At 33.3% G+C, this 23867-nt stretch overlaps 3 protein-coding genes across 3 annotated transcripts in view; 2 read left to right on the forward strand and 1 right to left on the reverse strand.

Annotated features, from left to right (window-relative positions):
* Positions 1-4579: 4579 nt before the first annotated feature.
* On the forward strand, positions 4580-9186 carry LOC9327575 (B3 domain-containing protein At1g49475). The gene is made up of 2 exons (XM_021011095.1): positions 4580-4835; positions 8275-9186. The coding sequence occupies exons 1-2, from the start codon at positions 4701-4703 to the stop codon at positions 8671-8673; spliced, it is 534 nt and encodes a 177-aa protein (XP_020866754.1). The 5' UTR covers positions 4580-4700; the 3' UTR covers positions 8674-9186.
* Positions 9187-9267: 81 nt separating this feature from the next.
* On the reverse strand, positions 9268-11735 carry LOC9327576 (B3 domain-containing protein REM19). Its single transcript, XM_002894146.2, has 4 exons — positions 11252-11735; positions 10211-10607; positions 9929-10128; positions 9268-9824 (listed from the first exon to the last, which is right to left on the reverse strand). The coding sequence occupies exons 2-4, from the start codon at positions 10440-10442 to the stop codon at positions 9576-9578; spliced, it is 681 nt and encodes a 226-aa protein (XP_002894192.1). The 5' UTR covers positions 10443-10607; positions 11252-11735; the 3' UTR covers positions 9268-9575.
* An 11559-nt stretch (positions 11736-23294) lies between these two features.
* LOC110224456 overlaps positions 23295-23867 on the forward strand; it is a gene marked incomplete at its 3' end in the record, with an annotated part of 8793 nt that continues 8220 nt past the window's right edge. Inside the window, exons 1-2 of the mRNA XM_021010533.1 lie at positions 23295-23504; positions 23593-23832. Coding sequence (XP_020866192.1) covers positions 23295-23504; positions 23593-23832 — 450 coding nt within the window. The remainder of the gene's footprint in view (positions 23505-23592; positions 23833-23867) is intronic.

Genomic DNA, 23867 nt, shown 5'->3' on the forward strand with positions numbered 1-23867 from the left:
TGGTTTTCAAAGTTAATAACTCACGAGATCGTGACACGTGCCAAATTTTTCGATCTAAGATTTTGACATGTGCCAAATAAATTTTCCTTTTAAAAAGAAAGAAAAAGTAAAAGGATAATAATAAAAAATTATAAATTTAAACCGTTTTAAAATGTAAAAAGCTAATTATAAGGAAATTGTACATATATTTTCATAAGATTTTTTGCCATCTAGCAAACAAATTTTTTTTTTTTAGAAACCTAATTATAGATAGATTGTACATATGTTTTAATAAGAGTTTTTCCAAGAAAAATATTTAAAAATAGAAAAAAAAATTAAGAAAATTATACAATCAATTAATAATCCTATATGAAAAAGATTGTAAATAGTCACATTTAAATAAACAAATAGATTGTCTCATATTTTCTCATCAAGCAAACTAATTTCTTAACGATGTTATATCATATCAATTGTAAAAAAAAAATATTTCGAATCACGATGTTTTTCTAAAATTAGCATGTGATATTCATATCTAATAAATATATGGCAATTGAGGAAAATTAATACCATAAAACCTCTATAAATTAATAATGTTGGGACTAGCAAATTTTATTAATTTAAAGAGTTATTAATTTATCGATAAATTATTTTACTAATTTTGTTTCTTAAAAATATTTCTACCTAATAATTTTTTCTTTATAAGTAATATCTTTTAAAAACTAATTACAAGTAGAGAATCAATTATTAAGTTTAAAAAACAACACAAACTTTTTTCGAATAATAAAGTCATATTTTATTAAATTTTTTACATAGAATATTTTAAATATATATCATAGTAATTCAAATATGACATATATAAATTTATATCATATATATTGATAAGTTTATACAATTATTAATTTATGATATCGATGAGACCATATGTTTATATGAGATTTTCAAAAAAATTATTATCTTATTAATTTATCGATTTATGTCATATTTTACACTGGTCCCAACTCGGAACCGGGAGAATTTATTAATTTAGATGGGTTATTAATTTATAGAGTATTAATTTATAGAGGTTTTACTGTAATGATGAACGGCGATAGACATAGATTAGAGTTTTTGTTGGAGAGGTTTGGTCTAATGTCGGAGGAGAAAAAGAAGGTGGAGTAATAAGAGAAGTTGGGAAAAGGGGATAAGAGACGGTAAGTAGTGTTGGTGTTGATGATGGTGGTTCAAGCTTGGTGGTGGTAACGGTGGTAAATATTGATGAAGGTATTGAGTCGGAATTAGCGAGATTCGGTATTGTTGGTGGTGGTGATTGTGATAGTATTGAGATTTAGTTATGGTGGTGGGTCAGAATAATGAGACTCAGTGGTGATGCCCAACAAATGCGAGAAATGTAGATAAAGAAAAAAATAAAATAAAGATATGGTGGTGAATAAATCCGACGAGAGAGAGAAGGAGAAAGAAAGAAGAGTTCGAACAAAAATAAAAGAAATGTAATGAGAGAAACATAGAAATTTGAAAATTAGTATAACATAACTACAAATAATGTTTTATATTGCGTACTATGCTAATAAATCTATATTTAGAAATAATTATGTTGTATTTTCTAAATCATATATGTTTATAGAATTTTAGCTAACCTTACAAAAATAAAATAAAAATATAAGAATAATAATCTTGACCGGCAATCCGTGCAACGCACGGATCCTTATCTAGTATATATATATCTAAAAAAACCGAGCTCATGAGCTAGCTCATGTTCATTAAAGCTCGCTCATAACTCGCGATCTAAAAAAAACTCGATCACATAACTCATTTATTAAATGAGCCAAAAAAATAGAGCTCATGCTCATGAAAAATCGAGCTGAGCTGAGCCAATTCATGAGTTACGAGCTCATTTTGACACCCTAGTAAAAATTGTACATATATAAGAGTATACGTTGATTTTCCTACTCTTTCAGTATAATATCTTCATTACTTTTTAGTTTTTACTTTTTATCAACTTTAATAATATTTCTGATATTTTAGTTGAAAAATTAATTACAAAATAAATGAAGGATTCTTGGGAATTTCATGAGCATGAGCTGAGCCAATTCATGATTTACGAGTAGGCCTGGGCACAAGTACTCGTTACTCGGTTGATACTCGCTACTCGGCTCGTACTCGCCTTGAAAAAACAAGTACCCGATGTTGTCAAGGCAAGTACCAAGTAGTATAATTCCATTACTTGCAAGTAAGGGTCAAGTATCAAGTATCATAATTTTTTTTGATACTTGGCTCGTTACTCGCCCCGTTTCGATACTCGCCCCGTTACTCGCTCCGTTACTCGCCCCGTTACTCGCTCCGCTACTCGTCCCGTTTTGTATTACAAGATACTTCATGATTTTCAAGTTTTGTTTTAAAGCGTAATACACTAATAGTAACATTTGTTATGTTGGTTTTATTTATATGGAAAAAAAAAGAATCAAGAAGACAAGAACTCAAGAAGGAAGATAGAGACAAGATTTCAATTTGAACCAAGTTGTTTTAAAATGCTTATTTTTTGGAACTTTCAATGTGTTGTGATTCTAGGATGTTTTGCGATTTTACGATGTTTAAAATTCTGAATGTTTTATAATACGTATGAGATTGGTTTTTTATTTAAATTAAATGTTCAAGACTTCAAGATTTAAGTAACAAGTACTTGCAAGTAACAAGTACTTGCAAGTAACAAGCCAAATCAAGTTACCTTGCAAGTAACAAGCCGGGTCAAGTTACTTGCAAGTAACAAAATTTTGGACGAGTACTTGTTCTAGCAAGTATTTGCTCAAACGAGTCGAGTATCAAGCCGTACTTTCAATTACTTGTACGGGCCAAGGCGAGTCACAAGTACTTGAAAAATAGCAAGTACTTGCCTTGTGCCCAGGCCTAGTTACGAGCTCATTTTGACACCCCTAGTAAAAATTGTACATATATAAGAGTATACGTTGATTTTCTTACTCTTTCAGTATAATATCTTCTTTACTTTTTAGTTTTTACTTTTTATCAACTTTAATAATATTTCTGATATTTTAGTTGAAAAATTAATTACAAAATAAATGAAGGATTCTTGGGAATCTAAAAGACTTTAACTTTTGGGTTAGTTAAATATTTATGTCCAGACGATCCAAAAATTAAGTATCTATGCATAAAGATCACATAATTAAACATCTCTCTTCCCTGACAGCATTGAAGACGAAAACACCCCTACAAAACAGAAAACTTGTTAATTGGGTATAACATAGGTACAACAGCATTAAATGCTAACGATATCTTTGAAAATATATATCTGCCGACATTGGTAATATAAAGATACGGTAAAACAAAATCATCAAACACCAAACATCAAACGAAATTTGTAAATAATCATCAAACACCGAACAACAAGTTTCGATTGATAACATTGTTAGTCGATAATACGACTAGCGCTAACTAAAATAAGGCATATATGAACTTAAAACAGCTTTTAAAAACATTCATACAAACAACATTCACGTTTTGCTAACAGTAGTACCCCAATAAGACGTTAGTGGCTAACTATGACCATGTTATTACCTCAAAAATTATAAATATTCATCAAACCCAAGACAACAATGTCTCCATGTATTGATAACAATGTTAGGCGATAATTCGGCTATCTATTAACTATAATCAGACAAATTTTTACTTGCGACTTTTAAAACATTAATCAAAACAACATTTCTGTTTTGATAACAATAGTATCCCGATAATACGTTATCTGATAACTACGATAATGATTTCACCTTGAAATTTGAAAATAATCATCCAACACCAAACAACAAGTTTCGATTGATAACATTGTTAGTCGATAATACGACTAGCTGCTAACTAAAATAAGGCAGATATTAAATAATCAGGCTGGTTTGTTCAGAAACTCCAACAGGCGACCGAGAGAAGACCGAGATATGTACTGTCGTTCATCATCGTCGAGGACATTGATGATACCACACACCGTTTGCATCTTCTAATAAACATTAACCCTCTCGCCGCGAGGTTCTTCACCAAAAGCTATCAAACGCGGAGAAAGCAGAATCGGCCTCATTTGTTATGGAAAAAATTGCATAAACCCTAGTTAGATAACGCAAAACATGTCGTTGAAACACAAATCAAACGAAAAAAATGGCAAATTGATTACCAGAAGACAAATCGAGATCAATAAAAACCCAGATCTGAGAAATAAACACTTGCTCGAGAATCAGAAGGAGATAAAGAAAATAAGAGAGAAAAAATTTTGTGGTGTCGTTTCCTTTTTTCTACAGTCCCAAAACGCCGACTCTGTCTCTTCATATAGGAAGCAAAGAAGACGACTGTTCGTTTCTCGCAAAAAAAAATATATATATATAAACAGAACTCCCAAAACAATATCTACACAATATCTCCTCCTGCCGTCTGACATAATTTCAACCTATAATCTACGAAGTTTCTAATATCATAATATAGGGGTACATGCGTCTTTAAAAAGTGAATAGAAGCGAGAAAACAGTGCAACTTTACGAGACTCAATTATGCATTCGTGTATGCATATCCATTAATATTTCTTAACTTTTTCCATTGTGTGTAAGTGTGATGATACATTTACGACAAAGAAAAAGTGCTTCCTCACTTTTCAATTTTCCTTCTCTCCTTAATCAAAAATCTCTTCTCGGCAAAAAAAAAAAGAAAAGAACAGAAAAACAATAAAGAGGAATATGCATACTAACCGGAGATCATCGGGTCGCATCACGTCAGCAGCAACTCAACGCCGGCTAAAACCGGAGCCAGAACCGACGGTGAAGAAATTCATCAAGGTTATTCTCCTCAAAACAATCAAGGAAAAAATGATGGTAAAAAATATTATTTTACACACTTTATTTTTTTTTTATCTTTTTCAATTTCGTAAAAAATAATTGAAACTTTGCTTGCATGTGTGGATTTTTAAAAGAGAAACTAGAAAGCTTAGAACAAAAGGAATTCAACAAAGTATAACTCTCTTTATTGATTGTTTAGAAACTCTCACAAAACTAAACAAGCTTTCTCTGAACTCATGAGGTTACAACTCAACCCTAGAGCCTTATTTATAGGTAGCACAACATTGCTAATCCTATTACAATTAGGAAAATATAACTCCAAACCTAATTAGAACATTCTAGGCCTTTCTTAAACTTTAACCTCGTCATTAAAGTCATCTTGGGCCTTAAGCCTCTTGAAGATTATCCAACATTCACCCCCTTAAGCTTCCAGCTAGTCTTTGAGAGGTCTTGAACTCCAATCATACTCCTCATTTCCTTAAACTTGATTCTTGCTAGGGCCTTTGTTAGTATATCCGCACGTTGCTCTTCTCCGGGTACAAACTCCACTTCAAGTTGCCTATCTTCAACGCATTCTCGAATGAAGTGGTAACGCTTGTGGATGTGTTTGCTTCTCCCATGAAAGACGGGGTTCTTAGTAAGCTCAATGGCTGACTTGTTGTCAATAAGAATGGTAGTCTTCTCTCCTTCTTTACCCGTGATCTCACTTAACAAGTCTTGGAGCCATATCGCTTGCTTCGCAGCTTCCGTTGCAGCCATAAACTCGGCTTCACAAGAGGACAATGCTACTACTGGTTGTTTTTGAGAGCACCATGTGATTGGTGATTCACCAAAGTAGAAGACATGTCCAGTTGTACTTCTCCCATCATCTTGATCACAATTATGTGAGCTGTCACTGAATCCAAGTAGTTTCTTTGATCCTCCTTTCTTGAAAACTAAACCATAAGCCGTTGTTCCTTGTAGATACCTTAAGATTTGCTTTAAGGCTCCTCCGTGTGATTCTCTCGGGTCTTGCATATACCTACTTGTTACTCCAACTGAGAAAGCAAGGTCGGGTCTTGTATGCAAAAGGTACCTTAGACAACCAATCCTTCTTCGATACAAGGTAGCATCAACTTCGGGTTCTTCGTCTTGTCCCTTAGATAGCTTTAAACCAAACTCCATAGGTATGTGAGCAGGATTACAAGTATCTAAGAGCGCTTCCTTGAGAATCCTTCGTGCATAGGCTTCTTGTTTTATCTCAATCAATGTACGGTTTCTTCTCTCAACTACGCCGTTTTATAAGGAGCCGTCAAGTGTCTCTTTATCCCATTCTTGTCACAAAATTCTTGAAAGTTTCTTGAAGTAAACTCACCACCTCTATCCGTCCGTAAAGTAAAGATGGTCTTTCCAAGTTCTTTCTCGACAAGAGCTTTAAACATCTTGAACTTCTCAAATGCTTCACTTTTCTCTCTTAGCAAAATTGTCCACATATATCTTGAAAAATCATCAATGATCACAAAGATATACTTGTTCCTAGCAAGGGTAGCGGGTGTGATTGGTCCACACAAATCCGCATGTAGTAATTCCAACACACTTGAGGCCCGAAATTGTGATGCTTTAGGAAAGGCTTGACGAGTTTGTTTTCCCACCAAACATGACTCGCAAATTCGTTTTTCACTACTTAGCTTTGGTAGACCATAGACCATCTCGTTTGTTGACATTGATTCAATGGTTTTAAAGCTTACATGACCAAGTCTTGCGTGCCATCTCCATGTATCTTCTTCGATTCTTGAATGTAGACAAATAGGCTTACCAATTTTGAGATTAATCTTGTAGAGTCTATTTGGAGATCTTTCAACTTTTACCAAGAGACGTCCATTCGGGTCATGTAATGTTAGGTAATTTTGACGCATCCTAACATCACAACCATACTCGGTGGCTTGTCCTAGACTTAGGATATTGCTCTTTAACCTGGGGATGTAGTAAATCTCGGTTAAAAGTTGTTGCTCCCCTGTTTTTCCTTGAAACAGAATTGATCCTTTTCCATCAATGTTAACACACGATCCATCTCCAAATCTTACCTTGCCTTTGACGTTTTCATTCAACTCCGAGAAGTAAGTCTTTACTCCGGTCATGTGATTGCTAGCTCCATTATCTAAGTACCATATTCCTTCTTCTCCTTTATCCGATTCATACTTCTTAGGAATCAAATTTTCTTCATTAAGGAACACTATCTCATGCATGTAGAGAGCTGCATCTGCCTCTTGTGTCTCTACCTTGTTAGCTTCTTCAAGTTTTTGTTTCCTTTCAGGGCAAACCGAAGCAAAGTGACCTGCCTTATCACATCGGAAGCATACAACATTAGATCGATCTTTCTTCTCTTTCGATTGATCTTGTGTGTTGAAACCTCCACGGCCTCTACCCCGATTACTCCTTCCTCTACCACGACCTCTCCCTCTTCCTCGGGAATTCTCAAAGCTTCCTTGGTACCCACGCGAATCCGTGCTTGTAAACAACAGGTTTCCTTGTGTATCAATGTTACTTTCTACACCACGTATACGTGACTCGTATACCTTTAATCGTCCTACTATGTCTTCAAAGCTAGTATTGTTTAGGTCCAAGACTTGTTCCAAAGACGCTATGATTTGAATATATTTTGATTGTGGTAAGCTGTTAAGAAATTTCTTAACAAGTTTTGGCTTATCAATCGTATGACCTAGAGCTGCGGATTGAGATGCCACCTCCGCTAACCTTCCCGCAAAGGTATCGATTGATTCCGAGTCTTTCATCACCATCCTTTCAAACTCAGCCATTAGGGTTTGAAGTCTAGCTTCCTTAACTCTTTCAGCTCCTTGATTTTTAGACTTGATTGACTCCCATATACCTTTTGGAGAGTCTGTTTCACCAATTTGCAAGATTAGGGCTTCTGTGATGGATTGGAACAATAACCCGATAGCAACATCATTCTTCTCTGCATCCGTTGAACCAGGATCTATGGTGTCCCAAACCTTGTTTATGCGTAACAAGACCTTCATCCTCATAGCCCATACCGTGTAGTTTGTATCGTTTAGCATAGGACATTGGATTACGGTCTTCGCCACCTTCTTTTGGCGCGGCACAGGATCAACAACTTCTGCCATCACTCGGCTTTGTTGAATCCGTGTTTCACAAGGCGATCGTTAAACCGCTCTGATACCAAATAAAGAGAAACTAGAAAGCTTAGAACAAAAGGAATTCAACAAAGTATAACTCTCTTTATTGATTGTTTAGAAACTCTCACAAAACTAAACAAGCTTTCTCTGAACTCATGAGGTTACAACTCAACCCTAGAGCCTTATTTATAGGTAGCACAACATTGCTAATCCTATTACAATTAGGAAAATATAACTCCAAACCTAATTAGAACATTCTAGGCCTTTCTTAAACTTTAACCTCCTCATTAAAGTCATCTTGGGCCTTAAGCCTCTTGAAGATTATCCAACATTTTTCACAGAAAGTTCCGGCTAGATTTGTGAGGTTTGGTCCTAAACTCACTGACAATGTGACTCTCGAGACTCCTGTTGGTTTCAAGTGTTCGATTCGGATTAGAAGAATTGGTGATGAGGTTTGGTTTGAGAAAGGTTGGAGTGAGTTTGCAGAGGCTCATTTTTTAAGTGATGGTCATTTTCTGTTTTTTCATTACAAAGGGGATTCATGTTTTCGTGTTGTGATCTTTGATGTGTCTGCTTCTGAGATTGACTATCCATTGGACAAAGTTTATGTCATTGAGAGTGATGCTGATGATGATGATAAAGAAGAAGTGATGGCAGTTATGAATGATAATGAACAAGGGTTTACCGGATTTGAAACTAGTGATGATGATGGCGTTATTGATTTGGATGATTTTGTTTAAGAAAAAGAAACCAAGAGTCAACATTAAGTCTTACAATACTTGGTAAAAAAAATTAAGACATTTTTAAGAAGGATTTTGTGGGTCATGTTTGCATCTTTTATGTGATTTCTTGTTCTCCTTCTTTGTTGTAGATGATGTTGAAGAGATTGATCAAATGAGGCTAAAGAAGGAAGATTAGAGAGTCTTGAGGAGTAGAAGAAGGTTTTTTCGACAAAGATCTGTGGTTTCTAGCTCGTTAAAGTTTAGCTTTCGATTTCGTTTTTAGTTTGTGTAATGTGTAGTGGAAATTCTTGTCAAGTCTCAATCAGGCAAGAACTTTAGCTTTTGTAGTAAGAACTTTTCTAACTTGAGACTTGTGAGATCCTTTTGTCAATTTGTGTGATGTATGTGTATGTAAAAATGCTTGTTCTGTCTGAAATTTAGCAAAAACAATTTCTTACTCAAAGAAGAGAAATCCTAGCTTTGGTGAAATGATTCTACAAGTTTTTACCAATAATATATGTATTTTTTTCATTTTTTGGTGATTTCACCATCTTACATCTCACAGTTTAACCAACTAGAGCAAACTTCGCCGACTAAATTTATGGTGACACAGAAATTCGGATCAACACACAAACCAATAATAATCAACAATTCACATAAACATAATTATCCTGATGAAGATAAAGTATATACAACTCTACTTTTGAACCTAACTACCACTCAAACAAAGAGTTTCCCACTCAGAGGTTATTATAATCATCAAATACTTATCCACATCGAAACATAGGAACCTGAAATTTCACTCAAAACACTACTAAAACAGAGAGAACCAATGCAAGAAAGAGAATGGTTAAGAGACCCTACATGAAATTTAACTTTGGAAAGCTACCTGCAAGATCGCTAATGAAAGCGCTTTTTGGTCACACATATTCATTGACGCGAAAGGCGGTGACTTTCAGAATGAAATCCCGAGTTCTGAGTAGCTCAAACACACATACATCTCCTTCGCCTATATTGTTCTCGAGTGTGAACTCATACCATCCTTGGCTAAACTTAGCTCTCCCTGCTTTGTAGAGGCACCTCACTGGCCATTGTTTCTCACCGAGCTGGAGCTTGATGAAACCAGATATCCCGCTTAGGTACTTCTCAGCAAACCCAGATGGCAAGTACTGTTGAAAAATAAAAATAAAAACAGAAACAAAGAAGTCTCTAAGAACATGTCATGTTCACTCCAATCTAGGACCTTGATTATACTCTCTAAAAAGTGTTTTACCATGATGCAGCCTCGGTATAGATAAGATGGTCGCAGAACAACTCTAAAGTAAGGATTGGTTGGTTCGAATGTTTTGGCTGCATTGACAGCTCTCTCTCTTTCCTCTGCGGTTACAGTTCTCTTTCTAGCAGAAGCACTCTCGTAGAACTTTGAGCGGTTCTCTGAGTCATCTCCACCCGGAGTTGAAGAGTTTACTTCCTCTGTGCATACCAAAACAATAAATCTTTTGACTCTCCATTGAACAAAAGTCAATACGTAATTAAGTCTCTCTCTGAAACTTACCAGGATTAGGATTCTTCTTCTTCCTTCCTCTCTTCTTAAGTACCTTCGGCGTTTCTTCAGCTTTAGATTCTTTGAAAAAGCTTTGGATGGCTGTAGAACCGCCATAACCTTTATTCACCGGTTCAGTAGATTCAGGATTCGATGGATAAATGACCTTAGCATCTTTGTCTTGAGAGTCTTCAAACAATCGAGCACGTTTGTTAAACTGATTCTGTGCGGAATCCATTTCCATAAGCTAGAATGGTAGTTGATCTCAGAGTGTGGATGATAGATTGAAAATGTATAAGGTAACTTTGTATCTGAAAATCAAAAGGAAACCCAATCTGTATGGAGGAACGGTTGACAAACTCCAGCCAACCGTCTTGAAACCAGATTTTGTTGTTGGCTTTCTTTAGTCCTACATGCAAACATGACCATCAGGTACAGTAAGTGCAACAACAAGAACTGAACAAGATCATCCCTCAATATATAATGACATTATAAACTTGGGAAAATCAAGTAATGACTTCACTTTGATCAACACATAATATAGTTTGGAATCAACAAACATCCATAAACACAGTGGCATGCATCTAGATCTATATAAAGTCCACTCATAGTCTTCACACTGAGACCAAAGTCAAATCTACAGTCGGAAGCAGTATCTGATATTCTCAATAAATCTGACAAAAGACACAACATGAGCAGTATCTGATGTCAAATCGCTTCAAACACATATCTGAATTTCACTGACTCATCTCTCATTTCACCACAAAATCAAGACTAGATTCAGATTTCTACAAACTCAAATTCTAGGCCAACCCAAGCAAAGAAACACACTTTCCGATCCCAAGGTTCCATTCGACTAATTTACACACAAAAAATGACACTTTATCACTTAATCTCACTCGATTCTCAGTACCCAGAAAAAACAACACATCTTTGAATCAAACCCAGCACCAGTTTCCTCAATTTTGTCAAGAAACCAAAAAAAAAAAAAAAGAACACAAGTTGAAATAAAGGAAAAGAAAAGGGTAGCGAGAGAGAAGAGAGATCAATTACCAGACGATTGTGTAGAACAAAGGTTGAGATAATAAACATGTGGAAGGAAGAGCGTGGCATATTCAGATAATCAACAGTGAAGGAAATAAGCAAATGAGATAAAAAGGAGGGACCAGAACTATTAGCGAAGATGGGTCACAGATCATTAAACGACGCCGGAGAATCCGAAGCAAGACCCCTTTTTTCCAGATCTGAAACCAGTTTTTAAGTTTTGCTTTTGGTCAAATGGCACAACACTCTCTCTCTCTCTCTCTGGTTTAAGCCTGACCTGAGTGACCCAACCAAATTTTTTTTTTTAAAAAACCAACTTGGTCTAAAAAAAAAAAGGCTCGAGCGAGTCAATGTGAGTGTTTCTCCTTGACTCGTAATGGAATCGGTGAGTTGACTAGTACGTGTTTTTTTTTTTTTTGTGTTAAATGAAAAGCTTATCGTCCCCACCGACTTTCACTTTTCCACCTAATTTATCTCTCCTTTTCCGCAATATAATTATATACTTCCCTTTTCCTAAAGTTAAATATACTCGTAAAACTATCTTATTTCTTTTTGCCCCCAAACAAACTGTGTTATTCTTTTACCAACATTTTTAAATATTAATTCATTGGACAAAAAGATTCATTTAATTTAAAAATAATTTCTATTTTGTTAAATAGTGATCCTATATAAAAATGTTTTATGCATCGAGATGAAAACTATCTAAAAATCATACATATTAAACAAATATATAATATGCGAGTATAGAAAATAATCACAATACAGTAATTACAATTTATTTTGCATTGATTAGTTGTCATTTACTATTTAGTAACTAGGGGAGGTCTCCGCGCCCAGCGCGGAGTTGTATGTTGATTAAGACCGAATTAATAATTAATATTTAGGGTTATCAAGTTAGGGATATTTATTGAATTAATTTTGTCAAGAGTCTAATTTTTATAACGACATTAATATAGAATTATGGTAAAACGCTATAACTTTTGATATATATTATTAGTAATCAACAATTAATAGTGTTTTTGAATCACAAACAATTATTAGTGTTTATATCTTGATCTATATAATAGAATTAAATATAAAAAATCTATATATTTAAACCAACAATATATTAGCAACGCCCCGACCGCCACTGTCCATGGGTTCCCACGTCCAGTCTCGGTCTTTAGGCCCATCTTCTTTGTTTTGTCGTACTCTTGATTTTATGACATATTCATGCTTACTCGTTTCTTTCATATTAGCAACGCCCCGACCGCCACTGTCCGTGGGCTCCCCACGTCCAGTTTCGGTCTTTAGGCCCATCTTCTTTGTTTTGTCGTACTCTTGATTTTATGACATATTCATGCTTACTTGTTTCTTTCATATTTGTAATGCCACGACCGCCACTGTCTGTGGGTTCCCACGTCCAGTTTCGTTCTTTGAGCACATCTTCTTGGTTTTGTAGTACTCTTGGTTTTATGACATATTCACGCTTCCTCGTTTCTTTCATATTTGTAACGCTCCGACCGCCACTGTCCGTGGGTTCCCCACGTCCAGTTTCAGACTTTAATTTGGGCCCATCTTCCTGGTTTTTGTTGTATTCTTGATTTTATGACATATTCATGCTTTTAGATTGTATGTCACTGGAGTTTTTCGTAGTTGGAAACAAATAATTGAAAAATATAATCTCTTACCATATCTCTTACCTATCAAGTAAGTCATCTTGCTCTTTGAAGTAGTTATGTACGTAAAATTTCAATGGTATAGAAACAGGTATCTCCTTTGTATATATCGTGTCATATTTATCGTCCCTATTGTAGTATCTTTGTCTCTACCTTCGCCATTGGTCGCTGCGTAACCCTTCAGTTGATCTCTTGTTTATAAAACCCATATAAAAAGTTGTAAGAGAAATATCATTTTCTTAACTGTATCGTATATGTATTTGTAGTATATTGATCTGAGATTGCAAAGATGTATGCCTATCAAGAAGCTCTTAGCAAAGTAAACACTGAAGATAGGTACTAAAAATGAGAGGGTTACAGAGAGCAAGTATCTATCCATTAGAAACCACTATGTGCAACTGAGAATAATTCATATATGTACATACATACACATGTATACAACGTATTGAAGCTTTTAAATTTAAATATCGAATGCTACAAAACTGGAAAATTGCTTGTGGAGAAAGCAATATGAACATGGCCACATATATAACAAATAACCGATTATGCTTGTCGTAGATCATTCTCTTTCAAACCAAAAGTTTTACCTAAACAACATATCAAGTGACTCACAAGAGATACATAAGAGCCATATACTAAAAATATCCGGCAAAGCAAAAACGCTCCAGGTTCGAGAAGGAAGTCATTGGAAAATTTGAGTATATACCAAACTGGAGAGTAATTCGGCTACAAAGAGAGATGTGTTGGCTTTGAAGAAAAAGCTATGTGATGCTCTACCTTTTATTTATGAATTTTATGCTATGAATATATGTTTTTGTTAGGGTTCAACTTCAGTCTCCGGATTAGAGACTTATATTCATCCGACAAACAATTCGATGTCACAATCAACGCTACAAAATTGGTGGGTTCTCTCTATTAACAAACAAAAAAAATTCTGGGGTATATATTTTTTTTTTGTTTTGTTAGATCCATACGACGAAGAACACCAAAAATTCTCATCAATCCGGTACGTTTGATCTTATTTTTATTAGTTTAACAATTACGGTTATGTCCGAATCTGAAATAACCATGGCTCCAGACTCCTTCACACCATGGCCACATATCACCGGAGTGGAGACGATTTCAAATTCGGAGCTTCTCTTCGCATATAAAATCATACATATGGTCTCTTTGTTTCGGGTTCCCTCTACAATAATTAGTACATATTTCAAAACTGAGCTACAAAAGAGCACATTGGATTTTGGTAAACATCAAGATTGCTTCCTACCTTCCAAGAAACATGATAGACTAATTCACATCCAAGACCAAACATTAGCCACATAAAGCCTGAATCAAATTAAACGATCTTAGGATGCTCTTCATAATCCGTAAGTTAAAGAGACTTGCATTAATATTGCAAATTAGACTCTAGAGGTCCACAATGGTTAATCAGAGTGTATCAAAGACGACGAATAAAGCATGAATTAGAATATCAGCAGAGGAAGCACACAAATATTCAATAAACGTAATCAATCACTGAGAATAGCATGGACCCAACTTTTGAAAGATTCATAAACAAGGAAGATTTTTCCTATGCAACAATATTCAAACAATGAGAAGATCAATGATTGATGACTAACCATACAACCGAAGCAAAGCCATAAACAGAAACGAAAGTACTAAAGAGCCACAACAGCAGTGATACGACATTTGTTTCCTCGCACTGGAAACAATGACGTGCTTCCATAAATCCAATCTAGTTTTTATGGAAAACAAACCTGCATTCATAATAAACACTACTATTAATTATTATTTTTTATGCAAGAATTAAATGGCAGTATAAAAAATTCAATGGTTAGTGCCGAAAAAAAAAGCAAGGATTAGTTATGATATCAAATCAAAATTAAATATCAAGCAAGGTATTTACCAGTGTTCAAGAAAGCGCTAGGCGCTAAGCGGGCGGTAACCCAATGCCTAGCGCCTAGAAGGACTAATCGGGGCCTAGGCGATTTTTTAGGCGGTTTAGACGTTTATAACATAAAACATTATAAATATGATATTATATATAAAAGTTATATAAAATATCTATATAAAACTAAAAATTATGAAATTATAAACAAAAACTAGATAAAACCTTTATTTATATTTATAATAAACAATATATGAATATTTATAACTATATATATATAAATAAACTCTAATTGAAATTGAAAAAAATACATTAAACAAGATCTATATAATTTTAGGCGGTCAAGGCAGTTATCTAGGCGTCGCATGAGAGCCTAGAGCCTAGTCGAGGCCTAGGCGACCGCCTAGACCGCTTTTTAGAACACTGGTATTTACATAAAATTAAGGCAGTGGAGGATCTAGGAATTTTTTATATGACAATATCTACAACTAAACAAAGAAAATTTATATATTTTTAAAACAGAATCATTATTTGTTTTTTGGTAAGATTAAAACCGAATCATTATCTATATATACATTTTTGAATCACTTTTAACAAATAAATCCTGGACTTGGAACTTATTTACAATACAATGCCATTGGCATTTAATGTTTTAACAAAAAATTTCTCAAATCTAAATATTAATTGATTTTGTTACTAAAATTTAGGAAACTAAAAGAAAAAAATTACAAAAATCATTTAAATTTTTCCTAATTCTTCATTAAAAAAAAAAATTTGTTTTAGTTTTATGTTTTATTTTTTATTTTTTCATATGTTTGATTATGTTTTTTGCCAATCATGTTTGTTCAATACAATATCACTCTTCTTGAAAAGATCGAAATTGATTTTATTTTATTTTGAATCACTTTTTGGAGAGTATGATCTTCCTCTTATAGTAGTAGTTCATATGTACAAGCCATCCATCACAATTTAAAAAAAAAAAAAACACTCCCTAAAACTTTCTTTTCTGATTTTTTAATTCCGGCGTTCTAATTTTGTTTTTCTATATACTTTTTTCTAATTTGCAATTGTACAAAATAATTATCACTCCCTAAAACTTTCTTTTCTGATTTTTTTATTCCGGCGTTCTAATTTTGTTTTTCTATATACTTTTTTCCAATTTGCAATTGTACAAAATAATTATCACTCCCTAAAACTTTCTTTTCTGATTTTTATTAAATTTTGTTCTTTTTCTGGTAAGAATAAATTGTACATGTATTACGTTGATATTGCTAATTCAAATAATGTTAACAAAAATGCCCAAATATAGGCTATATTAAAAGAAAAAACAGTTAGTCAAAAACACAAGTATATCAATCCCAAGTTATGATTAAACTAAATATTTATTTATAATATTTTTTACCCAAAACAATAAATTTATATATACTAAAAAATTTGAAGTACCTTTTTTAAAGTACTTTTGTGTTAGTAAAGTAAGAATTTACAAAGAATGTCATCACATTAAAGTCAAAAAACAATTATTATTTTTGAAATATTATTATTGATATATTTTAAATTTATAAAACATTATTAATTAAAATATCATGAGAAGAGTTATATAGCGGGACGGGTTTCGATTAATATAACATGGGTTATATCTATACTTTATTATTTTATCATCACTAATTTTTTTTAGTTACAACATTAATATAAAATTATATAACTTTAATACTAAATTAAAAACCATAAAATTTAATATTTATTATATATATGAATAAAACATTTGCTCCGTGGTGTACCACGGGTTAAATCCTAGTCATATTAGTAAAATTATCATTTATTTATTATTATCCACGTTAATTTAAAAGTTTAAGAGAATATCTGCTTTTTTCTCATAAAAGGATGGAATAATAACATAACTCTTTTAGATTTATAACTATATTTGACATTATCATATTAAATCTATTAAGATAAATATATTTCTTTTTGAAAAATATAAATAAAATGATAATATAATTATTATAGATTTACAATTATATTATTATCCATGTCAAAATTTTAAAACATTTTACTTTTTTCTCACATAGGAAGATAGAACAATAACGTAACAGTTTAAGATTTACAACATAAAAATAATATCAGAATTAGAACGCCAAATCATAATCAACACAATTAACACAACTCTAATGGGAAATTAGAGTTATCTTGTGATTAAAATACTAAACAAACAAAACTAACCGAAACAAAACAAAAGTCTTCCTTTCAAAATCATTAACGTGACGGATTGCTGACTGATTAAGTTGAAGTTTTAGGCATTTAAAGATCTAGAAAGATGATTAAGGTTAAACATTTTTATTTATTTTAAACAACGTTTGAATGTTGACAAAAAAAGAAGAAGAGAGTGTTGGGACCATCGGGAGAGACAACGTTGAGCAGCTGCGAAAGAAGCCAACGTTATCTATTATGTTCCTCAGAGTGTTTGATTTGACTTTTGATGACATTACACTCCTGTCCACTTGTTGTCTCGAAAGTTCATGCAATGGAAAATTATTAAACAAAACAATTTACTTTTATGTATAAATCCTAGGGAAGAACCGATCAAGCTAAGATCAATGGTTGTGGTTTTAGTACCGTATACTTCTCAAATATACCCGTTGAATAACGGAAATCCGCAAGACGGGGAGGAGACGAAGTCAACCTAGCTGGCAAAGGAGCTAACCCAGCTCCTTTGGTCTTATTTATTGTCATATGTATTTAGCAAAATTTGGTATACAAACCGAACCAATCAACAACAAAACCTGGTTTTAAATTGTTGTATATTTCTCAAAAGTCAAAACCCATAATAACCAATGGAACAGAAGAAGCTAATGCAGAGCATACTTACGCTTGGAGTAAAGAGTGATGCAAGCTTCCATTGGCACACCCGAAAACGCATCAGAGCATGGAAAGAAACCTAAAAACCAATAAATTAAACAATAATTAAATCTTAGTGCATGGAAAACGAATCCTATACATACCAAAGTCCGAATCTCAGTGCCTTAGAATGACCTCGATACCAAAAACTTTAAGTTACTACTTCCATATATGTAATATTTTAGTTTGGGGAGAGAGATTGGCAACGAAGAGTAATTCCTGAATTTAACAGCCAAGTTTGTTATCCCTAATCTAAAGAGAGGAATACTTAAATTGTATTAACGACAAAAATTAGCCTCCTCTGAAGATTCATCCTTGAAATAAGTCATCTTTCTGACTTTGTGGCAACTGTGTTATCAAAAGTTGAGTGTTTCTTCTGAAAAAAGACATATTTGAAAATAATAAGAACATGTACCTCAACAAAATCGGGAGGTACCTCATCTTTTTACAACAAAAAGAAACATACCAAACCATCGATGATTACCTTCTCAAAAGTTGAAACCAAACTTTTTGATTATAAAAATTGATTAGTGGTGAAAATAGTGAAACCATAAATACAAAAAAAAAAAAAAAAAATCAAATTTGTACATATAAACTATAAGATCAGCTGTTTATTCATTGAATTAGGTCCAAATTTTCCATACACCAGTTGACATCGTCCCCTCCATACATCCACCCTACAATAAAAAGAAAAATTAAAATTAGGTAGAAGCAAAAAAAAGTTTGAAAAAAAAGAACAAAAAAAACAAGGGTTATTTATGATCTGAAATTGAATACCATGAGCAAGGTATTTATATTGAATAGGAGGCGGTGCATGATTTAGGGTTTCTAAATTTTTCGACGATAAATACAAAAAAAGAAATATTTGTAAAACTGCCATTTATTCATTGTTATCCATGTTTATTTAAAATAATATTTACTTTTTTCCGTAAAAATATGGAATAATAATAAGCAAATCACTATCATAATAATAAATATTTGTAAAACTGCCATTTATTCATTGTTATCCATGTTTATTTAAAATAATATTTACTTTTTTCCGTAAAAATATGGAATAATAATAACTATTTTAGATTTACTACTATATCTGATACTATCTTATAAAATATATTAAAATTTAAGGGAAAATTCCTTTCTGTTTCAAAAATAAGGCGGAACAATAATATAATTTTTGATTTACAATAGATAGACATGCATGGCATCCATATGCGTCATGTCACGCTGATCCATATTTTTTTCCAAAACTCGATCTAATTGCTATTATGTGCAAAAATCACCGCCGTTCACGTTCATGTTCACGTTAGCACTCCATACCTTAATTCACATATAAACCTCTCTGCCTATCTCTGACTTCAGCTCTCTCATCTTCGAGTCTCCCCAAGAAAGTTTTGACACCACACCAACATTTCATTCGTCAAAATTAAATCGAGTTTGCACAAGGTTACAACCGATTAATAGGTGGTCTTCTACCTTCTATTTACGATTTTATGCTATGAATATATGTTTTTGTCAGGGTTCAAGTCAATCTCCGGATTAGAGACTTATAATCATCCGACGAACAATACGATGGCGTGATAACCGTTTCTAAATTGGTGGGTTCTCTTTCATTGATCTACATATTATTTTTTTGTTCGTTTTTTTTTTCCAAATATTTAGATTGAAACGACGACGAACACGACGATCATACCAAAAATTTCATCTATTCCGGTACGTTTGATCTTTATTTTAATTAGTTTAACAATTAATAGCCGTTTACGATTAATTTCGGATATATAAATCTTATTAATTTGAGTAAGGTTAGAATAGTATTCTTTTATGTTTATATTAATGCTCCGATTAATAATTTTCGGATATTTGACATTATCATCTTAAATATATCAATATTATAATAAATATTTTCCTTTTCCGATTTTTTTTTTTGGTATAATTCCTTTTCCGATAAATTATGAAACAGATCTGTTTACACAAAAGGTAAAAAAGAAAAAAAAAAAAAAAAAAAAAAAACCCCATCAACCGTCTCCATTCACACGTTTCTTCATTATGATCACGAATTCACGTTCATGGAAGCTTCATCATACATTAACACTTACAAGTTTCTTCGTCAAGTTTTTGTCCAAGGTTTCTTCGTCAACTCTGTATCCAAGGTAATAAATATTTGTTCTTTTCATTGGTTAGAATTATAGGGTGCAGGATAGTATTGACGTCTTAAAGACATAACATGGTTAATTATCATGTTTATTGTTTCCAAAATTATTTTTTCCTGGTTAATTCCGAAATTCAATTTAATTTTTCTAAAATTAATTAGATTTCATTAAGGGTAATTAAGTAATTACGTAAAATCAAGGACTCAACAAGAGCCGAGAGTCCGACACGTCAGCAAAAACACTTCTCAAATATTGTTATATATAGAATATAGATATCTACTAGGTGAAAATAAAACTTTCTTCTCTTAACTATCTATACTAGTATTTTTGCAACACTTTGGTGACGGATGGATAAAAATGCTTCCGGGTTAATCGGATATCCGACCCGTTTTTTAAAATCCTTCACAAAAAATTTGTTGGATCGGGTTATATTTAAGCCAACTCATACATCGGATATTCCATATTTAATAATTTAGATAAAGATTTGATTAAGATTTAAAATTATGATTCTCCTATCATCTTTGTTTAATTTGTTTTTAACTGTTTTGAATCATCATATAATACATATAGTAAAAAAAAAATCAATTTTTTTTCTACATATACTGTGATTCGAAATTTTAAAAACGGACATATATTATCTAATTGACGAAAATGTGTGTTCAACGTTCTACATCGATTAAAATATTTAGACAATGATTCAGAATCATATCATAAATAAGATCAACATTAATAAAATAAATGAGTTTTTTTGCCGGACGGGTTTGGCGGGACGGGTTTTTAAATCAACAATAATAAAAAGATTAAAATATCATTAATCCGCCGCTTCAATACGGATTAAATCCTTTTTTTTAATACCACCAATATTAGACATATTAAATCAGTCTCATTTAGAAAAGATTGTATAAAACCAAAAATTGTCCGTAGTATAATGTTACTTAATAACAATATTTATAAAATTTTAAATATCATTAACATGCCGCTTTAATACATATTAATTTTTCAGTTTATTAAAATATAAATGTCTTAGAGAATGATATAATTTGTAAACTTTTATATATAATAAATAATCATTAAATTTTAAAATAAAAACAAATCACGGGACAGGTTAAGAAATTACGGAACGAGTTATATTTAGGAAAAGATTTATATGGCGGACGAATTTGAATCAATATTTATATACCGCTTTAATATGGATTAAATCCTCAGTTTATTAATAATTGTCTCGTGGATTCGTTGTATATCGTTACTTAATAACAATTGTAAACTATAATATAAATAAATATGTTATAAGGAAATACAATTTACAAAATATTTTTATACTAACTTTAAAATTAAATCATCCCGCGGTGTACCGCAGGTTAAAATCTAATTTACCAATATAATTGTATGAAATATAAATATAAAATTTAAAGTTTTAGTTCTAAACAACGTATTTTCTTTCTATACGTTTTAAATTAAAATTTCAGATCATTAATACTTAATATTATTTTTAATCTTATTTCGTTTCGAAAGAGCTCCAACTCCATTGTAGGAAACACTTATTTTCTTCGTCAAATCTTTTCTAATAGCCTGAAACAACATACTCTGACTATGACCATTTATCGACCAAACTCATAATTAACTCACACTATTTCTTCACACAAAACTTGATTTTCCAGCCAGTTACATTTTTCAGTTTTTCTTTCTAAGTGGGAGAGTGATCAAAAGGATAACACATTTTTGTCCTCCCGAATACTTAAAACCATTTTTGTAGAAAATTTGTTTGTTTGACCAACCTTGGGCTTTGTTACCATATTAGGAATGTGACCTAAATTAACCCAAAAGCTAGCTCAAAAATTAAAGATTGTCAGATCCTTTATATACTACTCAAAGATCATAATCCCAAACAATGTAGGACATTCTAATAGACCTCCTCGAGATGTGGGTGGGAAACGTCAAACGGGAAACAGCCCAAGCCCAACATCTCAGAAATACAACAAAACATGCCACTTATATGGGCCACATAGGTGGGAAACCATTTTTGTGGAAATTTGCTTGTTGGGCCAACCTTGAGTTATGATACCATATTAGGAATATAGCCTAACTTAACCCAAAAGCTAGCTCTAAACGTGTTTCTATTTCAGAATTAACTACCATATAAGCGGAAGGAAAGAAAAAGATTTTGTATGTTTGCCCAAGCAACTGAAACATCGACCATGTCTACAAAGATACAATATCGGAAACATATCCTCGTAACCAACAAATTCAACCATCTAATGGATTCCGAAAACCTATCTTTTTTTTTTTTCCAACTACTTATATTAATTATCCCAAATGGGCTTAACGATGGTGGGTATTACACGGGCCCATCAGCCCAAAAAGGAAGAAGCAAACCGAAACAGCACCAGATCGGAGATCTGCCTTGGGTGGAATTCGGCAGCACCGGCACCACCTCCAAGCTCCGGCGATAACAAGAGGCCCTTATTTGCTACTCCGCAGTGACTCAAGCGACATGGCCGGAGTTATCGATTCCCGCCACAAACCCGAAGTCAACGACGGAGCCGACCTGAAACTCCTCTCCCGAAGGATCTGCCGCTAATCATCTCGACAAGCAGTGATTCCCACCAATTCGCCTTCGACTTCCGCCGCTAGTCGTAGCAGCACCTCCGACAACAGAGCCGTGAGCTTCCTCATGTCCCCTCCTCCGGCGTCCTCAAACCAGTGGTGGTATGACTAGAAGAATACTCGAGATCGTCGGGAAGATCGCCACAACCAGCATCGGAGACGGACCAACTCCACCTCATCACCGCCGAAGAACCAAAACCATCACCAACAGATTAACCTGCATGCCCCAGCCATCGGCGATGAAGATCTGAAAACGATAAAGAAAAACTTTGCTTCTTTTAGATCTACTTTTTGGGAGAGAGAAGAGAGTGTTTTCAAGGAACGATTGTCCTTTTCTTCTTTTCCGAAAACCTATCTTAAATACTTAATATATAAGATTTTAGATCATACTTTAGTTACGAAAGATGTTCAATAATTTATGAAAGAGGTAAGGAAGGTTAAATATGTATAATTATATTAAACAATTTAGTTATTAAATGTATGATATCAGATATAAATTTTTACAAATGTAGATATTTAGTTTTATTTTATATTTTGCTTCTCAATTAATATATAAAGGTTATAAAAAACGGTAGAAAAATATGAACATTGTACCCCAAAAAATAAGATCGCATTGTGTTACAGTTCAATTTCACGAATTTTTTTTTTCTAAAAAATAATCTATAAAAAAAAATTACATTGGTTTAATTTTTTTCATCTGTTTAATATCTTTTTCATCTGTTTAATATCTTTTTTCATCTGTTACAACAATAATTAACTTGTTATAAATGGACACAAGTGTTAAAAATGGGTAACACGGTCACTACCACATTTGGTTTTAGTATCCTTGGAACATCGGTGGTGGTGGTGATGCATATTGGAATCCAATGTGTGGTGGTAAGACGAAATCACCGTCGTCATCATCGTCGTTGTTTTCCGGTGGTGGAACAGCTGTGTCGGAGGGCGGAGAAGATGACGGTGATGATGGAGTGGCGGGTGATTGTTCTGGTGCTTCACCTTCTTCTGATTGTTTTGGTGATGAGACCGGTTCGTTTGATGGTATTGGTGACTGGTCCGGTTTAGAATTTGGTGTTGGGGCATGAACCGGTTCAAGAATTGGCGTTGGAGCTTGACTTGGTGATTGGAATGATTCTGGTGATGGACTTGGTGCTTGGGATGTTTCAGATGATTTGGTTGGGGCTTGAACCGGTTCAAGAATTGGTGTTGGAGCTTCAATTGGTGATGAAATTAGTGATTGGTTCGATTCAGATGATGGAGTTGGTACTTGGGATGTTTCAGAGGATTTGGTTGGGGCTTGAACTGGTGTTGGAGCTTGAATTGGTGACAAAGATGGTGCTTGATATGATTCTGATGATGGAGTTGGCACTTGGGTTGTTTCAGAAGATGGGGTTGGGGCTTGAATCGGTGTGGAGCTCTCACTGGTGGTTGAGTTGTACTAT

This window comes from Arabidopsis lyrata (assembly GCF_000004255.2).
Source record: "Arabidopsis lyrata subsp. lyrata unplaced genomic scaffold ARALYscaffold_1, whole genome shotgun sequence".
NCBI lineage: Eukaryota > Viridiplantae > Streptophyta > Magnoliopsida > Brassicales > Brassicaceae > Arabidopsis > Arabidopsis lyrata.

Coding starts and splice junctions, on each gene's coding strand:
- LOC9327575 (XM_021011095.1), top strand. CDS start 4,701: ATGCATACTAACCGGAGATCATCGGGTCGCATCACGTCAGCAGCAACT. Junction 4,836..8,274: donor CAATCAAGGAAAAAATGATG/GTAAAAAATATT, acceptor CATTTTTCACAG/AAAGTTCCGGCTAGATTTGT.
- LOC9327576 (XM_002894146.2), bottom strand. CDS start 10,442: ATGGAAATGGATTCCGCACAGAATCAGTTTAACAAACGTGCTCGATTG. Junction 10,129..10,210: donor GAAGAAGAATCCTAATCCTG/GTAAGTTTCAGA, acceptor TGGTATGCACAG/AGGAAGTAAACTCTTCAACT. Junction 9,825..9,928: donor TATACCGAGGCTGCATCATG/GTAAAACACTTT, acceptor ATTTTTCAACAG/TACTTGCCATCTGGGTTTGC.